Below are 22,416 nucleotides of genomic sequence, written 5' to 3'. Positions count from 1 at the left end.
CGGCCAGTGTACATTACGCATTATCCAATAAAAATTTGGTGTTGTCCCGGAGGACAGCTGTGATTGGCTCCAGCCACCTGCAACCATGAACATGAGCGGTAGGAAATGAATGGATTGTAATACTTAAGAATGCTTTATATTTTTAACGTTATTATTTTTTTTAATTAAAGATTTGTCTGCGAGCCAGATGCAGTAATCAAAAGAGCCACATTTAGCTTGCGACCCATAGGTTCCCAACCCCTGCTCTAACCAATTGAGCTATCACCCTCCAGGGCTTAATTTATTTTAATTTTTATTATTATTTTTTTATTGATAGAGACAAAGAGAGGAAGGGAGAGAGAGGGAAGAGGGAAGGGAAGCATTCATTTGTTGATCCACTCAGTCGTGCACTCATTGGTTGCTTCCTGTGTGTCCTGACCAGGGATCGAACCTGCAACCTTGTTGTGTCAAGATGATGCTCTTAACCAACTGAGCTAACTGGCCAGGGCGGAAATTTCTTTAGATTTAAATCTTCCCCAAGATATTAGAAGTTCAACTCTTCATTGCCCAGGCTTCTTTCACCTAAAGCGAGTCCTCTGAACAGGGCAAGCTAGGGGCTTCTTCCTGCTCCCCAACAACAGGAGGCATGCACCTTCCCCTTAGCATGTGCCAAAGCTCGACTCTTCCATGAATTTGTGTTTGTGGTTCTAGTAAACCTCAACTCATATTTTATTCTGAGACATAGGAATACCAGAAGGCAGGAAGCTACATCTACAGTTAGTAAATATTCCCAGCCAGGGCAGAAGCAGCCATTTCATAGGCCCTGCAGACACCACCATCCCTGCAGGGATAATCAATAAGATTGCCACCCCCATCACCACCCATTTCACAGTCACCTCCGGCCTTTTTCCTCTGCCTTACTCCAAAATCCAGGGGGAGTATGACTCTGCTCTTAGAAATAAAGGATGAGATTGTATGAATAAGTAGCTGCCACTTCAGGGAAACTGGGAGCAGAGAGCCCCATGGCTCTAAATGCCTCTGGGTGCACAGGACTCCAGGACTCCAGCATCCCTGGAGCATCACATGCTGCAATATTCCCCAACGAAGTTGAAGCTGGTAGAGTGGCTTGAGTGCTATGGGAATACTCCTGAGTGGCCCAGCTGATGCTAGATGATAAAATGCATTTCCCTGTGATGTTGCACTTCATCTCCGCAGATGAGAAAGCAGAGTAATTACTACTTGTTAATCTTTAATTAGTGGTGGTGAAACATATGTAGTGCTAGAAATGTTTGCAGGACATGAAAAGATCATGTTTTCATCCTTGAAATTTTTTTTTGAAAATACCTAAATTTTCTAACTTGCCATTTCTTGCCTTATTTCAGATTCGTGTCAGAAATGCTCCAAAGAAATGTAAGTCAGCTTGTCCCCAGCTTGGTTTTTCAATTACCTTTGTCTTGGCTATAGATTTTATTAAGCTGTTTGTCAGAGAATAGTCTGTGTACACTATTGGCGTATCCCAGGCATGCAGGAATATTTTCCTAGTGCCTTATATTGTTTTCACAATGGACCTGTAAGCTCAGCTCAGCTCAGTGAGGTCAGGCAGTTTTTGCTTTCTCAGTGGTTTTCTCTTCTTTCTTCTGGGACCTTCTAATTTCACAGTATGGCCTATATGGGGAGATTGGAGAAGGCTTCATGGTTATGGACAAATTGGCGGCAACTGGAAATTGAGGCATGGTTTTGTTGTCTAGTAAATATTGGCTCTGGCCTGTTGTACCCCTTCACCTGGTCTGAGACCCCTGCCACAGGCTGCTTTGGTCCATATTTGTATATGTGGCATGGCACGTGGCCTGTGGGCACTCAGCAAGGCACCCACCTTTGCAGACCCTGGGGTTGGTGAGCTTATGGGAGCTGCCTTCATCCCCAGCAGACTGGTTCGTGGTTCCATGGTGTAATCTCTTAGATTGGCAGACAAGACACTTCCCTTACCATTTTTTGAGGTCTTGTTGGAAACCATTGGAAACCTCAGATTATCTTTCAATCTAATTTTGGGAGACTTAGGTGAAGTTTTGTGGATCTTTATTCTCACCATCCCTTTATGAATTTTTCTCTCCTGCTTGGACCTTCACCTCAGTGACATCAAGCCAGTTGTGCAACTAAAAGTCCTCAGGGATGTCATGGCCAGCACACCCCCCCAAGATGTACAAAGGGGGATAGACCACCACCTCACTTCTAGTCTCCTCAGCCCTGTCCTTTAAAAGTGCCTCTTTTGCCGCACTGCTCTTCATAAAGGCCACAGTGTAGGCCTTGATGAAGCCTCCCTGCAATGTGGAGCAGCAGGTGGTTATCGTGTGGGAGAGATCTTCTTCTGTTGAACGTGGTGCTACAGAATGTATATACTCTCCTTTGTCCTCACCAGGAGCCATTTCCATGAAACCCAGCAATTCCACCCACTCTTAGAAAGGACGACAGTCCCCAAATATCAATTCAATCACCTTGTATGATATGCATTTTGGGGTATGCTACACATTCATGATATCCATAGTTTCCTCATCGACTGTTTTTGTTTGTTTCCAGTATTCTAGAGTGGAGCCTATAGTGACACCGCGTTTTGCCCTTTCCTGCTCTGAGAAGTTGCTGGGCGAACTTGGAAACATTGCGAAGACCCGCAATTTGCACATTCAGGTGGGTTATTTTTCTCCTGTTCATGCCTGTGTTCAGACCTGCGAGACTTCTCGAATCCTGCCTTTTAGAGATGGAATTAAGTGAGACTCGTGGAGACAAAATACCTCGGCAAGGCAACTTTAATAACTTCTGTGGAAGGGCATGCTGCCGCTAGTGAAAGCTGGCCTGCAAGAGTGCGTCAGGGAGTGGGTTCTCTTTTTATCCCTATCGCGGGCCCTAGGCTGGTCTTGCCCCATTGGCTGGAGTGGTGACTGTGCAATCTTACTCTTACATTAGCTAGTTTCAATGGCTGTGGGAAGGGGGAAGAAAGAGATGGGGATATCATTAACTGGATAACAGGATTGAGGAATGGTCAGAAAAATCGGATCACAGGATGGGGGATTGATAAACAAATTAGTTACTTCTCATTCTAGTCCCTGGTCGGAGGAATCCGAATGAAGGAGGCTGGGAATTAGTTGAGGAAAAGAACATGAGTTAAACATTTCCTTCATGCCTATGGGACAGTAATTTCCAATTCTCCTACTGACATCTCCTGGAAATAGGATGGGAGGGCCCTTACACACGTCCCCCAAATCCAACTCTTTAATTTTTTCAGTTAAGAAAGCTAAAGTTTGTTTTCTTCTCAATCATCTCTGATCAGACTTGCAGAAATGAGGGCATCATAAGTAACCCAGCAAGATCCATGACAAACTGGTTACCTGTTGTCAGTCATATTCATTTAATGTATTTATAGTCTACTTCTTTTTCACTTAGTGCTTTCTCAGCATTCAAATCCTACATTTTTGAAGGAACCACTTATTATTTTAAAAGCAATAAGAAACTCATTTCGACTTTACAAAATGCATTTAAAAGCCCTTTTGTTCTACATTTCTTAATTTAAAATGGGAACACAGAGTATATTTTACTTTGTCATTAAGCAGTTACAATTTAGGAATAAAACACTTTGTGAAGTTTCCAGCTGGGTTAAAATTGGAAGTTGGGAGCGGCCCTCCCCCCATCCAAGCTGCATTGGACACTGCACTAAAATTTCCCCTTCTGTCCTATAACAAAAGGCAAGTCAGGGGAGAGGCAGACACATTGATTTTTTATCATTTATAGGGTGGAGGGTTTTTTATTTCTTTATTCTTTAAAGATTTATCTTGATAAGGCTCATTAACTATTCTCATCTTTCCTCGTTCTCTTTTTTTGTTTGTTTGTTTGTGTTTTGCAGGCTGTGATATTTGAATTTTTGATTCAATCCCACACAGCTATAGGGAAGGAAAAATGTTTTCCTGGATCTTCTTAGCATCCTTGTCTAGGTCTGACAACTAAACTAACAAAGATAGACTAACAGGCGAAAAGCATGCAAATGTATTTAATATCAGTTTTACATGACCCAGGAGCTTTCAAAGGAAATCAAAACCCGGAGAAACAGTGAGACCTGAGTATTTTTTGCTAGGTTTGAAGAGTGCACGGTTTACAAGTGGTGAAGGGGTACAAGGCAAGTGAAGAAACTTGGCACAGCCTGTTTGTTCGGACCCTTCTTGGGCCCCTTTTCTCAGAGACAAGGGAGCCCTTCTTGTCTGGTTGTAGGGCAGGCCTCTTACCTGGGGCTGTGTGACTTGTTTCAGGGAAGAAAGGGGGGGGGGTATCAGAGTGACCCTCCTGCTTCTGCCATTCTCAAATTCCTTCAGCTTCAAATGGCATTTTTCAAAATGCCAAGAAGCCACATGTTGGGGTAGTGTGTCCTGAACCCAGCAACACACAATAAAAGCGAGTATTCTCTTGCTGGAGATGTATATCTGTGTGTACGTGTATTTGCTCAAATTTGTCAAAATGACACAAATCATCTCCTGTCCTTTCTCCTCTCCTGATGCCCGTAAGTTTCTTCAGTGGCTTGGGCTTTCCTCGAGGCCAGGGATAGAGCTCATCCCATAGGTAGAGCACTGTTTTTAGAACATTGCTATTTGTTCCTTTTATTATTAGGCTATGCATACTCTACCTCATGGAGACAGGGAAATGGCATTGCTACTCTTGGGAATGGTTACTTGCTCATGAGTTATTTCCCATAATACATATTCACCCCAGTTGGTCTGGAATGATTTTTGTTTTAGGCTAGGGGCAGATGTGGTTACATGTAAGTGTCGTGTCTCAAAATCACTTACATGCGCTCGGGTTTTGTGGTGCCCACGAGAAAGGTTGGTGGGCACTGGGACTCACTTGTTTGGTCTGCATGTGGATTTTTTTGGGTTCTTTCTTGGTGACAGCATGATGATCTAACTCCGTTATTTTCCTTTTTTTTTTTTTTCTGTGAAGAACTCATTCTGGAAGCTAAAAAGGAAGACAGAATGGAGACAGGGTTCTAAAGTCCCAACCCTGCTTCATCTTGAAAGGCAACTTGTTTATGCCTTTTACATACTAGCTATGTATGAATTTTTCTCAGAATAACATATCCAAAACTAAAAGAACTTGAAAAATCACTTATCTAACCCAATCCTTTTGTTCAAGAGATGAAGAAATGGAGGCCCAAAGAAAAGAGCCGACTCACCCTAAAACACATAATTAAGGCTAGAATTTAGGCTAAAGTTCCTCTCTCTATTAAAATTCCAGTTTTCTTATGAATGAACCATGCCATTTGTCCTACTGGTGGCCACTGAACTCTTTTCTTAAATGGCCAACATCAGAAGAGGTAGGTGGCCACAGTAGCTAAGCTCTTAACTCTCTTCAAGGAATACTTTTTATTTTTGTTTGTTCTTGCTCTAGTTTGGAATTTGGAAAGACTGTTGGAAGAACAGCACACCAGTTAGAACATTATGTGTTTGTGTAATTACATATTCATTGTTTCTTTGTCTTAAAGTTTGCTTTAAATAAAATGCATGTACAGCTTCATCATCTTTCTATGTGGTCCTTCACATAGACAAGTAGAAAGAATCCATATCACTCTGAGGTAGGAAGCATAATTTCTATTGGCATTTTACATTAAAAGATTAAAAATATTGTCTCTTTCTTGTAGAGCCATATTAGTGAAAATTGTGATGAAGTTAATGCTGTGAAAAATTTACACCCCAGTTATAAAAACTATACAGATGTGTATGATAAAAACAATCTTCTGACAAATAAGGTAAGTTACATATCATGTCAGAATATGTGGTAAATAGGGCATATATTTCTAAATTATAGAATCTCACTTAGTGTTCTTCAGACTTTTGTGACATTTGTGCATTTCTCAGACTAGAGTAAAGCTCAGAGTGTGTATATGTGTATGTGAACATAGTTAAAAAAACTTGGCCTGAACATTCATCCCAGTAAATAAATCTGAAGGCTTTGCAGAGGATGGGAATATCATTTGACCAAGGACATTTTGTCAGTATTTGTTAGAATGTAAATGTACATTCCTTTGAGTTAGTAGACCATTTCTAAGGATCCATTCTGTAAGGAACATGAATAGGAAAGTTAATTACATATGAGTTAAAAATGGCTCTCATGGGAGATTGTTTAGATGATAGAACATACATAATTAGAATTTTATTCAACATTCACAAAGAATGAGGCATACAGCTTAAAGTATTGTTTAATGTATGTGTACATATGTGTGGGTACATGCTTACTTAGAAAAAATTGCCTGGAATACGCAAATTGAATGTTAAAGGTGATTCTTCCTGAGGGAGAAAGCAGGACTACTCTTTAATTTTAAACACTCTGAAATTGCTTTTATGAGTGTGTATTTTTATAATTAAACAGTTTGAAGTTAATTAAAATTAATTTGAGTGAAAAGAGACCTCATGTTGTGCAAACAAGTGTGTTAGGCTTGCTCGCTTTTACTTTGCCCCATTGGTGCATGAGCACAGAGTAGCATCACGTGTGTATAGTCTATGTAAGGCTGCAGGTGCTTGCCCGCAGGGTGGCAGATTGTAGATTGTAGATTTTCTGCTGCCATTAGGAGGGGCTAGTTTTTGCTGTTGTTTGCTAGAGAAGGGGCTTCCCCCTACCCCTGACTCCTGGTCTGTTTGCTTGGCTTGAGAGAGAGAGAGAAAGAGAGAGAGAGAGAGAGAAAGTGAGAAAGAGAGAGAGAGAGAGAGAGAGAGAGGAGCAGTTTGCCCCACCTGCTTGTTCGTCTGCTATTGTGAGACTCTAATAAACAGAATGGCTCACCATTTTCTGGCTCCACAATTCTTTTACCATCTGCCGGAATTGAATGCAAATCTGCGTGGCCATGACCACAGGCCTTACACTTCATTTGAACAATATAACCTTTGACCTTAACCTTCAATGAAATGTACAAACTGCATGGAGAGTTTCTAACTATGGCAGCAAATAAATTCTTAAGGACTTTGTAAATGGAGATATGAATATGACTAATTTGAAAGGTTAATATTATGCATAAATCTTATAAATGCTACAGCTTAATCTTCATCCTCCATTACATATATTTCCATATAATTAATAAATTTACATTTCATTTGCATATTGATTTTATTTACACTGAGCTTGTAAAAACAATGTTTTAATAATAATTCTGTGGCCACTGAACTCTGCCTTCCAAAGGAGAAACCTATTCTAATATAGGTTTTGTACCGAGGAAAAAAAATTTTGAAAAGGTGAAGTCTTATTCAGAAAAACCCACAAATATTACTAACACTAAAAATTAAGAGAAGGCCCTGGCTGGTTGGCTCAGCGGTAGAGCGTTGGCCTGGCGTGCGGGGGACCCGGGTTCGATTCCCGGCCAGGGCACATAGGAGAAGCGCCCATTTGCTTCTCCACCCCCCCCCCTTCCTCTCTGTCTCTTTCTTCCCCTCCCGCAGCCAAGGCTCCATTGGAGCAAAGATGGCCGGGGCACTGGGGATGGCTCCTTGGCCTCTGCCCCAGGCACTAGAGTGGCTCTGGTCGCGGCAGAGCGACGCCCTGGTGGGCAGAGCGTCACCCCTGGTGGGCGTGCCGGGTGGATCCCGGTTGGGCTCATGCGGGAGTCTGTCTGACTGTCTCTCCCTGTTTCCAGCTTCAGAAAAATACAAAAAAAAAAAAAAATTAAGAGAAGGTTTTAGGTGTGCAATGCTTGTACTTGAATCAATTTCTTAATTTTTTTAAAAGTGTAAATATAGGTGATGAAATAACTAAAGTATATTTGGTTATGTGTCAAGATCATTGGTGTCTGTATTTAATTAGGGGCAGAGGTAAAGAACAGCTCTTTCCAGGACCACTCACAGAGTTTCTGTGCACTGAAAAAGAAAAACTTATTTCCAGAAAGTTCTGATTAGAATAGGAACAAGCACAGCCTCATCACATGCCCACTAGTTTTAGAAAAGAAAGTAACTTGTTTATTTTCTAAAATGGAGATCCAGGAATTAATTGCATGTCTTAAAACTGGAGGGATGACCTCACTCAACCCCCCTTATTTTATAGATTGAAAAAAGGAAAAAGATAAGATCTACAAATATGCTGAAACTTGTAATCCAGTGATTTTACAGGCATTTTTGAGATGTGACTTGTACAAAGAGATTTTTATACAGACAGGTAACAGAAATGTTCGTGTGAAGATGCTAACAGACACCTTTGTGTGCATACTAACTGGTACAGGCGTCACCGTTTCTATCTGTACCTACAATGTGTTGTTGTGAGTAAGGACTAACGTACACATTTTTAAGTGGTAAACTCCACATAGGCCACTCTTCTCTCCAGACAGTGTTAGCACATGGCTGCTACCTTTCCGCAGAGGAACTGGATGTACTAAGGGAACGAGGAGCATCGATCTCACATTGTCCCAACTCTAACTTATCGTAAGTAGGCGATACTTGATTGATAGATTATGCATGATTGGGTTGCAAAATAGAAGGCGTTGTTTTCTCATTCATTCCTCCAGTATCTCCCTTCTGTAGTTGTGTTTGACTGGGACAGGAATCAGACAGGTAGATGCATACGTTTGCTGTAGTGGGGAGAAAAAGAGCAGCTGACAAGATCTTCTTTGCAAAGTACGCACTGGAAGAGCACCACATCTCAAAATTGCTGAGTTTACACAAAACAGGAAATTGGAAATACATCAGAAGGAGTTCAAAACCAATAGCATCAGAACTTACAGCAATTACTGAAAGGGCCCATATGCCAACCAGGTGCTCCAGTGAGAGGGTGCTGACTTCCCATTACTTTGTGCTGTGCAAACTACTAGGAACGTTCAAACTAGTAGAAATGATGCTGTGCTGCTGGAAGCCAACACCCTGCAGACGGTATATGTCACCCATTGGATCTGACAGGATGCCAGTTCACCTGGGAGGAATCTTGCCCTACTATAGTTTACCAGAATGAAAAAGATTTATTTATAACTTTTTGAAAGATTCTTAACATTTTGAAAGGTTATATATATACACAAGTGAATCAGACGAAAGTTATGGCTTGTGTCTTCAGAAAAAAGCCATAGACATGCCATATCAGGGAATTCCTACACCCCGTGAGGCTAGCCCATGGGTGTGAGGTAGGAATTCTTGCTCCAGGATTAGATACAGAGAGGAGCTCTCATTGCTGGTGTTGGTAGACTCAGAACAGAGCTGCTTCCTCTTAGAGGCAAGTTGGGGTGGGTCATTCATATAGTCATTCAATACATTTATTCAGCTTCTACTATATTTTATTTTTGTCTAGGGTTATTTTGTGTTCTCTTGTTTTGAGTTCTTACAGAACCAGACCATGAGACAAGGATTCATTATACAAGTAGCTTATTGGGGAGGCAATCTCAGGAAATACTTTTCGTGGGAATAGACAGAGAAGGGAAAGAACTCAGTAAGGAGCACATCATTAACCAAGTTACCAGCATGGGCTCCTAGAGCTTAATTCTTCTGGAAAACTCAGGGAGCCAGGGTACAAAGCAGACCTCCAAGTCATTCTGCCCAAGGGGTGAGAGAACAGGGTTGGTTATACCTATATACCCATCAGTTATTGTTGGGGGATTGCTGGGTGGAGTAAAGAGGCATTGATTCCCTGGAGCTTCTGACCACCCTCCAAACCAGGGAAGGACAGGTTCTAGCTGCTGAAGGGAGCCCTTGGCAAAGAGTTGGAGGAGCTGACAGAAGTCTAGAGACTCTGTGAGTGAACAAGTTATATGTCAGTGGCAGTACAGGAAGGGTACAAGAGGCACAGCAATTTATTTCTGAGCGTTCTGAGAGGTACCAGAGGCTTCGAGTTTCAGACATAGCATAGTAACACATAGTAACAGGGACTCCTGCCTCTGTACAGCTTAGTGACCATAATTGTGGTCTAGCGGCCAGATAGCGGAAGGGTTTAACATCCCTCTGTTAGTTACACATCTAAATTAACGCATGATCCAAATTTGGGTTTGAAGTTAAATTTCTTTATGGATACATTTTCTGTTAAATGGTCACTAGTCACTGCTGTTCTTTCTTTAACACTTTGAAAGATTTATTGCGGGTACATTGGGGCTTTGAAAATTATAGTTATGTGCATATTTGAGCAGACCGTGTTGACCTTTGCATCTTCTCAGACTTCTAAGGATTGCTTCAATTTTCCTTTGTTTCTTTAGAAAAATGGTATATCTGTAAGGTCGGGGTCACAAGGTCCAGCGTTCAGTGCAGGAACCATCTTTTGTAGTTTGTGCTGTGCTCATGGCCACATTTGAACTTTCAGGCTCGGACTTACCAGCCTGCATTCCCTTTTCCAGTTATACCCCCCTTTCCTTGATCTTTAAAGTCACTACTCATTCAGGTAAAAAATTATTCCAGACAGAGAGGGAAGGCGATGCTTTATAACTTCCACTAATTAACCTAGAAGGATAGGTTGGTTAGAATAATATTAAAGACCGATAAGACTTTTGGACTAATTGCAAGATGTAATTTCTCCATTTATTTTTCCTTGCAAATGATCCCCTGCTTTCTGTTCTTGCTCTTACTTCTAATCCTCCTAAGATTAACCTCAGTGCAAGGATTCCAGCTCCTTTATGATCTATTTTTACTCCGGGACGCAGATGGTCTGATTTGATGAATGTGTGTGTGGGGGTCAGCATTAGAGCTGATGTGATGGAGAACACCATTTTCAGTGACATCACCATCACTGTCGTTAGTGTCCCTCTCTTTTTGGACCCACATATGTCTCCTTGTTCTGATCATCTCCTCTCTCTACAGGCTCAGCAGTGGCCTTCTCAACGTGCTAGAAGTCCTGAAACATGAAGTGAAAATAGGGCTGGGTACAGGTTAGTAGTCTATCATTTGGAGCCATGGCAAAGTGGTTGATTAAATACATACCTTTCTAATGTGACTAATCTAATTTCCAGGTTACAGTTTCATGTTTAAAAAAATTAGTTTTATTTTCTAGTAATAACTTGAGCTAATAAAATAGTGAGATTGGCCCTGGCCAGATAGCTCAAGTGGTTAGAGCATTGTCCCAAAAAATAGACATTGCCGGTTTGATCCCTGGTCAAGACATATACAGGAGCAGATCCTGTCTCTCTCTCTCCTTTTCTCTCTCTCTAAAATCAATAAAAAATAAGCATTTAAAATAGTGAGATTGGAAACAGTAAGGAGATGTATGCAAAGGAAGACATTTTGATGTCACTAACCTTCTGAAAGCTATTATCTGTATTTCCTCTTCAGAGGCTATAAAGAATGTCCTTCTCAAGTGTTTTAGAGATTCTTTTTAAAAAGTCCTTGATTTTTTTTGCTCTTGTGTTTTGTCCTTCTGGTAGGCTTTAATAGTTTAGATTTGTATGTTTTACACCACAAAGACTGTCTCAAAAAGAAATAATTTGACCTTGCCATCATAAGCACAAATTCAATCTATGCTAGCATTGAGGACTCTGAGTTTGTTAAGAACTTACTTTGCTTTTAAGCAGTGTTAACAAATTAAGATTCCATTCCCACAGGCAAGCTGGTGTTTACTAGACTGAAAGACATTCTCAGTGGCTGATAAATTAGTGATTGCTTTTTTTCCACGGTACATTTTAATGATTCTTCCCGAGTGTGTCCACTGCTTTGAAAGTGTGTGTTAGGCCCAAATGTCTAGGCACATCCACTATAAACCTGTTTTGATTACTGTGTGTAAATGAACTAAAAACAAAAAAGAATGAGTATGGGGCACAAGGACTTATTTCCATTTTTGATGCATCTGTCTTCTTGATATTTAAGAACATCGAGATGTTTGCATGTTGACAATGATGTTTGTCGTTATTTTCTGGAATAACTCAAGTCTCAGTTAACTTTATATCAAGCAATTCTTTGGAAAGGTGCACAATAAGATGAGATTTATTAATATTTTAAAATATTAACATTAAGTACTGATATAAATATTGATATAAATATTAAAATAAAATATTAATGTTTAAAATAAAATATTTTAAAGTACGTATGCTAATTTAGACATTTTCCCCAATTTTGTATGAATTAAGAAAGTTAAGATTTTAAAAAAATTTTAATTTAAGCCTTGAATGATTGGATATAGTCACAGATGCTAAAGCAGGAAACCAACTATTTTACCTTAACAGAAAAGCTTTAGTGAATAAGAAACAAAGCTTTTGTTACATAGTACAGTCAATTAATAAAAATTTCTCAGGTATGCAAAATAAGGTAGGTTTGCTTTTAATTAGGTAAGGCTCTAACTGTCCTTTATTAGCTGTGAGACATTGAACAAACTAATTTTCTAAGGCTTCATTTCCTAATTTCTATAACAATAACAACCACAATCATAACAATATCTATCTTATGAGCTTGTTTTGAGGCTTATATGAAAGAAAAATCCATATAAAGTGGTCAGCACATATCCGATACATTGTAGCAGTCACTAAAGTTTCACTTAAAAAGGAAAGAGCAATATTGGTATATTGGCCATATGTTTGAGTAATATGATGTATTTGCTTAAGTTGGAAAATGCATTTTACATAGTCCAGGCTGTAGTAGCCACCCTATACTCCACTATTTCCTAAACATGGCCTTTGTGTATGACCTTGCCCTTAATTTGTGACTTTAGTAGATTACCGTATTTCCCCATATATAAGACGTACTCTTTTTTAAAAGATTGTGGTAAAAAAACTGGATGCGTTTTATACAGTGGTTGTAGGCTTTTTTACTTGCATTTCCCGCTTTTTCACGTTTTTGCACTCATTGTTGAAGACAGTGATTCGTCATCAGACACAGATGAGGACAAGCTAATAGATGGGAGTTTTGACAGTGATGAGAAGTTGTATAAATTTTATGATGAATAAAACTTGAGTTCAATAACTTTATGTAATACATTATTTTTTTCAAATTTTGGGCCTCAAAATTAAGGTGCATCTTATACATGGAGAAATACAGTAATTAACCTGATATCATGGCCAGAGAGCAGATCCAACAGTAGTTCACTCAGCATATCTTTACCAAGTATTGGCAGGTCTGGACTTGCTCAAGTATAAGAGGAAACCCACAGGAAACTTAATGAAAATATTGCAAAACAAGAGATAGCAGTATTAATAAGAATAAAAGGATGAGCATATATCTGCAAACAATTTACTTCAGAATCCAGAGGAAAACTACCATAGTCTTTGGAGTAAAGAAGACACGCCACTATGAAAGACCACAAGTTGTGATGAAAACTGAAAATTTTAAAATAAAAGAAGAAAACTGAAAAAAAATGAAAGAAATAAGAAGCATGCAGACTCTCATACACAGCTGGAGGGAGAGTAAATGCACAACCACTTCGGAAACCTCTTTGGCAGTTTCTTATAAAGTTAAATATAAATCTATATATGACCGAGGAATTCCATTTTGGAATTCCCCCAAAAGACAGGAACACATATGTTTGCAAAAAGAGTTGTACAACAATGGTTATACCAGCTTTACTCACAACACTCCCCCCAAAGTTTCTGCTCCAACTTAAGGTAAAACCTAAAATATGCTGAGTTGTGTTCTGCATTCCCTCTCTCTCCTAATATCTCAATAAATTACTTCTTTTGGCCATTAACATTCTTAGATCAGCACACAGATATTCTCTAGTATTTTCTGATCTTCTAAGCAATAAAATGAAAAAAAAAAACCCACCTCTTTTAATTAGAAAATTTCCCCCCCCCACACCATTCCTGCCCCACCTCTCTACTCCTCTCCAAAGCAAAACTTCTTCAAAGAGCAGGGACCCACATGACTACCATTTTCTAGGCACTCTCCCATTCCTACACCCACTTCAGGCTGGTTTCTTGCCCCACCCTCCATGATAATGATCCTGGCCCTTTCTCCCTATTACTGCTGTGATCTCTTGCTGCCAACTCTAAAGGACATCATTCTGTACTTATCATACTGGATTTCTGAGCAATATTTACCATAGTTGCCTATCTCCTTTGTTTGAACAATCGTATATTGGATTCACTGAAACCGCACTGTTTTTGCTTCCCTTTTTCTTCTCTTGCCAGCCCTTCTTTGTTTTTTCTGAAGGCTGTTCCTTCTCTCCCTGGCCATTCAAAAGCTTAACTCAAGGCTCAGTCCTAAGCTCTCTCCTGTTTCGCCATTATGCTTTCTTCTTAAAAGACTTCATTCACAACCACAGCTTTACATAATTACATGTATGTGGATGACTCAGATTTCTATATCCATTTCAGATTTCTCTTTGATCTCTAAACCTATGTATTTTTTCTTTCTTTCTTTCTTTCTTTTTTGTGACAGAGACAGAAAGAGAGACAAAGAGAGGGACAGATAGGGACAGACAGACAAAAAGAGGGAGAGATGAGAAGCATCAAGTCTTTGTTGTGGCATCTTAGTTGTTCACTGATTGCTTTCTTATATGTGCCTTGACTTGGGGGGGGGAGGGGTACAGCAGTCTTAGTGACCCCTTGCTGAAGCCAGCAACCTTGGGTTCAAGCTGATGAGCTATGCTCAAACCAGATGAGCCTGCGCTCAAGCTGGCGACCTTGGGGTTTCGAACCTTGGTCCTCTGCATCCCAGTCCGACGCTCCATCTACTGCACCACCACCTGATCAGGCTAAACCTGTATTTTCAATTGCTTAGTTTCTCCCTCTTCTTGGACCCCTCCTCATAGATCCTCCAAAGTTCGTTATATCATATCCAAAACACATTTAACCTTGGTTTCTTTAAATGGCTCTTTTTTTCAGAGAGTTCACTTTCTTAAAGTAGAAATTTGATTATTGTTTTTGAGATCTTCTTCTCCCTCATTGCTCCCATGCCTAAGCCACTACAATGTCCAACCTCATGACTCCTTTATATCTCCTGAATCTATACTCTTCTTCCATATCAGCCCCCCACCCCATACAAGCTGCCTTTGTTTTGTGCCTGAACTCTTACACTAGCTTCCTAATCTGCTTCATATTTATCTGGGCCCTTCTAATCCAGTCTTCTCTTTGCAAAAGAATCACAATAAAAATCCGACCATTTTACCCCCTTCTTGAGTGAGATTTTGAATATGCAAACCTCACTACAAGGTGACAAACTCTGCACAGTTTTGCACCCATCCATCGCCAGCCTCATCTCCCATCACTGCCCTTCCCTACACAGGCTACCTTTAAATTCCCTCTATGAATCACACTCCCTTCTACCACAACACCTTTGTGCATTCTGTTCCTCTGTCTGGGATATCCTTTATACCTCATTTTACTTGGCTGAGTTCTTCTCATTTCTGTCTTAGTTTAAGTGCCATTGCCTTGAAGAGCTCTCTTCTGACCATCTTGTCTAAATGGGCTTTCCACTGCCACCTTCTCTATCACTAACTGAACACAATTTATAGTGAATATTTCTTTGTTTATGTGTCTATTTTTCTTTTCCATTATATGATTAGCTGATATGGAGCCTATAAGTTCTATTTATGACAGCTTATATAAATCAAGCAAATAGAAGGTGCTCAGTAAATGACTGTCAAAAAATGAATGAACGTATAAGAAGCGAACACAAACATATAAAATCATTTCCTCTTATTTTTTTCATTGCCCTCTAGTCCAAAGTTTTACTTTTGTGTGGTTTGTGTAGAATCTTCTTGTAGTTTGTGTGTCCTTATGGTGACTATGGTAAGCAAATAATAGTGCCATTCTTTATCAGGATGGTAGAGGGACATGGGGTTGGAAATAGATTTTCTGAGAAAATGTATCCATTTTTCTCCACCAATTTCCCCATGTAGTTCCTACCCTTTTAGTCTTTATTCCTCAACATTTATATTACTTAATTGGATTTTTTCATCAACTGTTAAGATAGGTGATGTTAGTTTTACATTCTGAGAAAATTGAGGTACACAGGTACTAAATAACCGACCAAAGGTCAACAAAGCAAAAAAGTTCCAGACCCACAGTGTAAGACTAGGTCAGTAAAATGTGATGTTCATCATCTCTCTTTTAACCCCATGGCAATGTCTTTTGTTATATGATAAAGTAGAGATTCTGCCTGCACTGATGTGTTTCAGAGGGAAGAGAAGCCACTGAGTTCTCCCAGCAGGGCAGGAATCAGGACGTTACTATCACAGTGGAAATCCCTGGAAGAAAAGCATGACTGAATACCATGGTTTATGTAGTCCAGGGTTTATTCTTTGATCTTCACAGTATTGTTCTTTGCTGGAACTTTATTAAAATAACAACCAAAGGAGTATAAAATGATTAAATCATCTTAAAAGGTAACAACATAATAAGACAGCTCTCAAAATTTTCTCAATAAATTCCATAGCATTATTTCCTAATCTAGCCTTATTCTCTCTATATGGATAATTTTGATGAGATATTGAGGAAAATATGACTTTTCATAACATTTTACAAAACCTATTTTTATAACTGTATTTAAATTTTTCATGTTCATACAATTCTAATGGCATTGCTTTTGTTTTTGTTTCCTTTCAGTCTTTAGCCACATATTTTGAAATATATATTCAGTCTTTAAATGTTTCCATACCATACAGTGATAGCATTTTCATTTAACATTTTCTTTGTTCTAGCTATAAAGGAAAAGCAGTACACAAAGTATTTTAGAGCTTAATGAGCATTATTCCCAAATCTTATTTTTTTTTCTTAGTTTGATGTTATGGTAAAATGAAGATTTAATACATGGCTACTAAAATGGACTAATAACTTAAGTAGTTATAATAAAACTTGTCAAGGAAATTGATCATCAGGTAATACTGTTCTGGTTAAAGAAAAAATTATACAAGTTTAAGGGCATGGAAGACAGTTGCACATAAAAGTAAACTGAAATCTAGGATTATTACTTAATAGGTGATTACTTTTGCAGTGTAAGTAGGTATTAAGAACTATAGATGTCTACTTTGACAGTAAGAACCCTTAAAATAGAAAGTGTATTTTTTTACCTGTACTTTTCCTCTAATAAAACATGCTAACTTACTTGACTTATTTATACAAATTCATTTAATAACTTTTACATTTGCTCTTGTCAAAGGTAATATTTCAATTTAAATATGAGGAACTTAGTTTTTTAAATCACTAAGAATCTCATTCCTCATCTAATGATGCATACAAACAGGTAAACCTGTCTATATCAGCATTGCTCATTTTTTTAAATGAATTTTCAATAATATATCAATTTATTCTAAAAGCTCTGCCTCTAAAATAATCATAAAGGTGTGCCCTTTTAATTTCCAAAGCTCTCATTTGAATTAAAGTAAAGGTATGACAAGTATTTAGAGCATAGACTGTGAACTTACTTTAAATCTCATATTATGTTATTTAAATAATCTTTATAATGAGGCAGGCCTATTTGATAAACTTCTGCGGGAATTTAGGGACTATTCAGAGATAGGAATTTCTTCTCTTAACTTCATTAGCCATTCAGCCATTGTACTAGGTTGAAATGTGCACCTTCCCATCTCTACACCCTTCCAAAAAGATGTGTACCTAGAACATGTAAACACAACCTTGTTTGGAATAAAGGTCTTTGCAAATGTAATTAAAGTACAGATATCAAGATGAAATTATTCTGAATTTGTATGGTCCCTAAATCCAATGATGAATGTCTTATAAGAGATAGAAAATGGAAGAAGCAAGGAAAGATTCTTCCCTAGAGCCTTCATAGGGATCATGGCCCTGGGAACACTCTAATTTAAGACTTGTGCTCTCCAAAGCTAGGAGAGAATCAATTTCTACTATGTTATGCCACCAAAAGTGTAGTAATTTGTTGCGGCAGTCCTAGAAAACTAAGCTATATATTTGATACTAATTGCAGGTGTTTGAACTCCTTTACATATTAGTCTATGTCTATTCCATGTTTATAGATACAATCTTTTCTTTGACGTATATTAAAGACTGAATATTTTTCACTTAAAAATAAACAAAAATTAAGAAGTACAAATTGGTAGTTACAAAACAGTCACAGGGATGTAAAGTACAGCATAGGGAATATATTCAATAATAGTGTAATAACTATGTATGGTGCCGGTGGGTCCTTGAAATATAGGGGGATCACTTTGTAAAGTGTATTATTGTCCAATCACTATGCTGTACACTTCAAACCAATGCAAAATAACACTGAATGTAAACTCTGAATGTAAAAAATTATTAATTTTTAAATAATTATTCAGTAAAATAATTTTTACTGAATGTAAAAATTATTAATTTTTAATAATTATTAAAAATTGTTAATAATTTTTTAATAATTAAAATTAATTTTAATTAATTTTTATTAATTAAAAATAAAAAATTAAAAACCAATCGTATGTACTTAATATTTCATTTATCTCATAAGGTTACTGTTTGGCTTTATTTTATCTACCATAGATGTGGCTGGAGGTTATTCAACTTCCATGCTTGACGCAATCAGAAGAGCAGTGATGGTTTCCAATGTCCTTTCAATTAATAAGATAAATTCGCAAAGCCTCACCCTCAAAGAAGTATTCAGACTAGCCACTCTTGGAGGCAGCCAAGGTAATAACCACTTTTTTTTCTCTAACAATATACAACCTTGGATGCACTATAAAGGTACATGATGGTGATATCAGCAGACCTCCAATATTTATGACTGTTGCATCTCACATAGCATACCCAAAACTTAGCAAGTCAAATACATGTTCAAGCATTTGGTGGAGGTATAATTCTTTCAGCAAGCTCCTTGTCTTTGGCAGAAGAGATGTTTAACACACAGTTACCATATTAACTGTTTTAATGGATATTTGCACTGATTACATACATATAAGTTCTTTAAAATATTTTTTTTCTATTGAGTCAAATAACACTATTGGCCTGAGTAAAGATGATGATAAAAATACTAACAGTAAAAATAGTAGCAAAGAACTCTTACCATGTGATAGACACTATGCAACATACTTTATGTGTGTTGTTATTTACCTCACAACCACTGTTATTAATTCTATTTTTATCAAGGAAGTACCTGCTGGAAGCTCACACAGCTGTCCAACTATAGTACTGTGATTTAAATCCAAAATCTGATGCCAAAGTGTAGGTTCTTACCCTTCCACTGTGATATTTTCCTTTAAAAGTTCCAGTTTAGAGTATGCATTTTGTTTATTTAATTAAGTACAGTAATTAGTCAAGCCTCTTTAAGTGGAAGAAGATGTCAAAATATAGTTGGTTGATATGCAAATATCATTCATCAGCTTTTCCAAGTTCTTATATGTAACTATTTTTATGGAAAAAATAGAAATTGGTAATTGTGTTCTTCTAGTCACTTTAGTATTATGGTGTAATCTAGATAGTGAACTGAAACCTTAGGTAGCTAGTGAGAAATAAAGACACAGATATCAAAATAGATATATGTAGATTTATGATAGATACCTTGGATCTTAAAAAATGGAGGATGATGGAGACCAAGAATATCCTGGGAAGAGAAACTCCCTGGCTCTTCTTTAAATGTTTTAGGCCAGGGGTCGGGAACCTATGGCTCTTGAGCCAGATGTTGGCTCTTTTGATGGCTGCATCTGGCTCGCAGACAAATCTTTAATAAAAAAAAAATAACATTAAAAATATAAAACATTCTCATGTATTACAATCCATTTATTTCCTACCGCTCATGTTCATGGTTGTGGGTGGCTGGAGCCAATCACAGCTGTCCTCCGGACAATACCAAATTTTTATTGGATAATGTGTAATGTACACAGGTCGTTGTATGGCTCTCACAGAATTACATTTTAAAATATGTGGTGTTCATGGCTCTCTCAGCCAAAAAGGTTCCAGACCCCTGTTCTAGGCTATGGTGAATGCCTTAAAAAATCTTTCAAGGAAAACAAGTAGAAGTCATGCTGTTTGTATATCCAAGTCTCAGGGTTTCATGTGAAGTTCTGTGTTTTAAGTCACCATTCTTTTAAAGTGTGATGCTCCCCACTCTGACCATCACTGTGTTTTTGCATCTGAGTTTCAGCAGCTGGCCAACCATCTTATTTTCATGGTGCAAACAAGTTGTATTTAAATAGTGCTTTTTTTTTTATTCTAGGCTCTCTGTGAATTGTTTCATCAGGATTCTGTGGCTGATCAAGACGGCATCAAGTGCCTACCAAATCATTTATACCTTGTTGTATAGCTTTCAAATCTATTTTCTGAGCTGCTTCACTCACTGTTATAGAATCTCTTCTCCTTAACTTTTGTCTCTACAAGAGTCTGAGTGAAATGAGATTAATCCATATTTAAAGTGTGGAATTTTCCCAGCTTGCCATGACCTGTATATCCAAGATGTGCAAAAATCATATTGACAGAGCCAACATTTGCTTCAAAGGCAGCAGAACTGCATTTCCTGAAATGCATTGGAGTTGCTTACCAGCTCATCTGGGCCTTACTGCAATAATTTGAATTTAGATCAGTTTACAAGTTCACCAAAAGCAATTGTGTCTTTTTTGGTTAGTTTATGCCTGTCCTCTCCAGGTTTTAACAAATAGCTCAGTTAGTTTATATGTATTATCAAACTCTGGCAAATGAACCTGTTTATTTGGCCTATTAAACATACAACAATTTTATGTTGAATACAGTCATCAAAAGTTTGTATTTGTCATGTTTTTTTGTTAAGGGCAAAAAGGAGGAGAGAATTTCCAGTGATTTTTTTATTACATTCAGTCCTTCCTCAGACTCTTAGTAGAAGTCACCTAACTGCTTTTAACATTTCTAATTATTTTTGCACCCCTGTAAGACTTTTTTAACTAAAAAAATCTTTATTTCCTGAGAATAAAAGAATGCATTTTAAATAATCTTATAAAAATAAGTAGGATTTCTAAGTCAGTGAGTAGAGCATTGCCAAATGACTTCTGGATATTCATACATAGAAATATAATGTATTAAATACTGTCTAATAGGAATATGCCATCCAATATTTTCACAGTGGACCACACCTTGACAGTGATAGAACATAATAAACACATGTAAAAATGGAAACAAGTAACGCTGCACTCCAGTTGACCCTCCTTTTATGTGTGTTTCCACTTGGTACCTCAGTGTACAGGGGTCTCCAAACTTTTTACACAGGGAGCCAATTCACTGTCCGTCAGACCATTGGAGGGCTGCCAAATACAGTGGTCCTCTCACTGACCACCAATGAAAGAGGTGCCCCTTCCAGAAGTGCAGTGGGGGCTGGATAAATGGCCTCAGGGGGCCGCATTGTGGCCCGCGGGCCATAGTTTGGGGACGCCTGGACAGGTTTTACTATACTCAAGATTCAACACCTTCACGGACCAAGAAAGTCAACTACCCCTATCTTCTGAAACTAAATCATATCAATGAAAAAAATTGTTCTTCTTCGGCATCTAATACTCATGGAACACGAATTCTAGCTATGAGATAGATTAAATTGATAGACATTGTTGACCTAGGACCTATTTTAGAAAACCATTCTTCTCTGGCAACCAAAAATCTTTAAGCTTGCAAAGATATTGGTCTGCTTTCAAAGGGATTGGGACTCTTAAGTTATGAGCATCTATTTTCTTTTAAAAGTTATTGTTTTTTCTATTCCAAAGATTTAAACTAAGGAACTTATGATGGTTATGCCTTACATTGGCAAGTGTGCAAAAGGATAATTATTTTTTATTTATTTGAGGTTGATTTAACTGCCACAAAAATAAATCTTGTCAACTATCCCATAGGGGGGAAATAAACAAGAAAGGCAAGGAAAAGAGTTGTAGTGTTGGGGCAAAAAGACTAAGAGGGAAATCAAAGAAAGATATCTTGTCCATTGCCATATTTCTTGGAGGGATAAATGAAAGTCATAGACCACTGGACTGTGAAGAGCACTGGTAGAGTTGAAATAGAGAGACGCCATCAGAATTATGATCACAGTAATGAAGTGAACTATTCTTTATTCTCAGATTTTGCTTTCCCTTTGCTTACTTTGCTTTCTGTAAGTCGAAGTCTTGTGACCTATTGGGATGAAGGAGTTTTTCCATTTCACCTTTAAGATACTAATTTTTTTCTAGTGACATGTTGGCAGACACTGTCCTTACAAACTGGGACATTGGCATGGTCTGGTGGTTTGAAATACTGACTGTTAATTTATTATACCCTGTAGCTCTGGGACTGGACACAGAGATTGGAAACTTTGAAGTGGGCAAGGATTTCGATGCCCTCTTGATCAACCCCAAAGCATCTGACTCTCCCATTGACCTGTTTTATGGGGACTTCGTTGGTAATATTTCTGAAGTAAGTAAAAGAAAAGAAAATTTAATCAAAAAGCATCTACTTCATGAAGTAATCATAATAGTTTTCCTGTAGAAAACAAAAGAGAAACAAACATTTTAATAGAAAGCAGGAGAATCTTAAAAGGGAAGCTAGATTTTTAAAAGTTATATTTTCATGACAATAATGTTAACAATAATGATACTAACAGAATATTTGCATTTTGAATATATTTGTATATTTAAATGTCTTTGGCTATAAGAAGCCAT

The 22,416-nt window shown here is 38.0% G+C and overlaps 1 protein-coding gene across 1 annotated transcript in view; it reads left to right on the top strand.

The window, feature by feature from the left end:
• Positions 1-22,416, top strand: part of GDA (guanine deaminase) — a 98,240-nt gene that overhangs the window by 69,770 nt on the left and 6,054 nt on the right. The window contains exons 6-12 of the mRNA XM_066367992.1: positions 1,362-1,389; positions 2,554-2,661; positions 5,654-5,761; positions 8,317-8,414; positions 10,761-10,828; positions 18,317-18,463; positions 22,041-22,171. Of these exons, the coding sequence (XP_066224089.1) occupies positions 1,362-1,389; positions 2,554-2,661; positions 5,654-5,761; positions 8,317-8,414; positions 10,761-10,828; positions 18,317-18,463; positions 22,041-22,171 (688 nt within the window). The remainder of the gene's footprint in view (positions 1-1,361; positions 1,390-2,553; positions 2,662-5,653; positions 5,762-8,316; positions 8,415-10,760; positions 10,829-18,316; positions 18,464-22,040; positions 22,172-22,416) is intronic.

This window comes from Saccopteryx leptura, chromosome 2, assembly GCF_036850995.1.
Source record: "Saccopteryx leptura isolate mSacLep1 chromosome 2, mSacLep1_pri_phased_curated, whole genome shotgun sequence".
Taxonomy (NCBI): Eukaryota; Metazoa; Chordata; class Mammalia; order Chiroptera; family Emballonuridae; genus Saccopteryx; species Saccopteryx leptura.
Note: the sequence above shows the minus strand (reverse complement) of the source record. Positions and strands in the feature narration are given on the sequence as shown.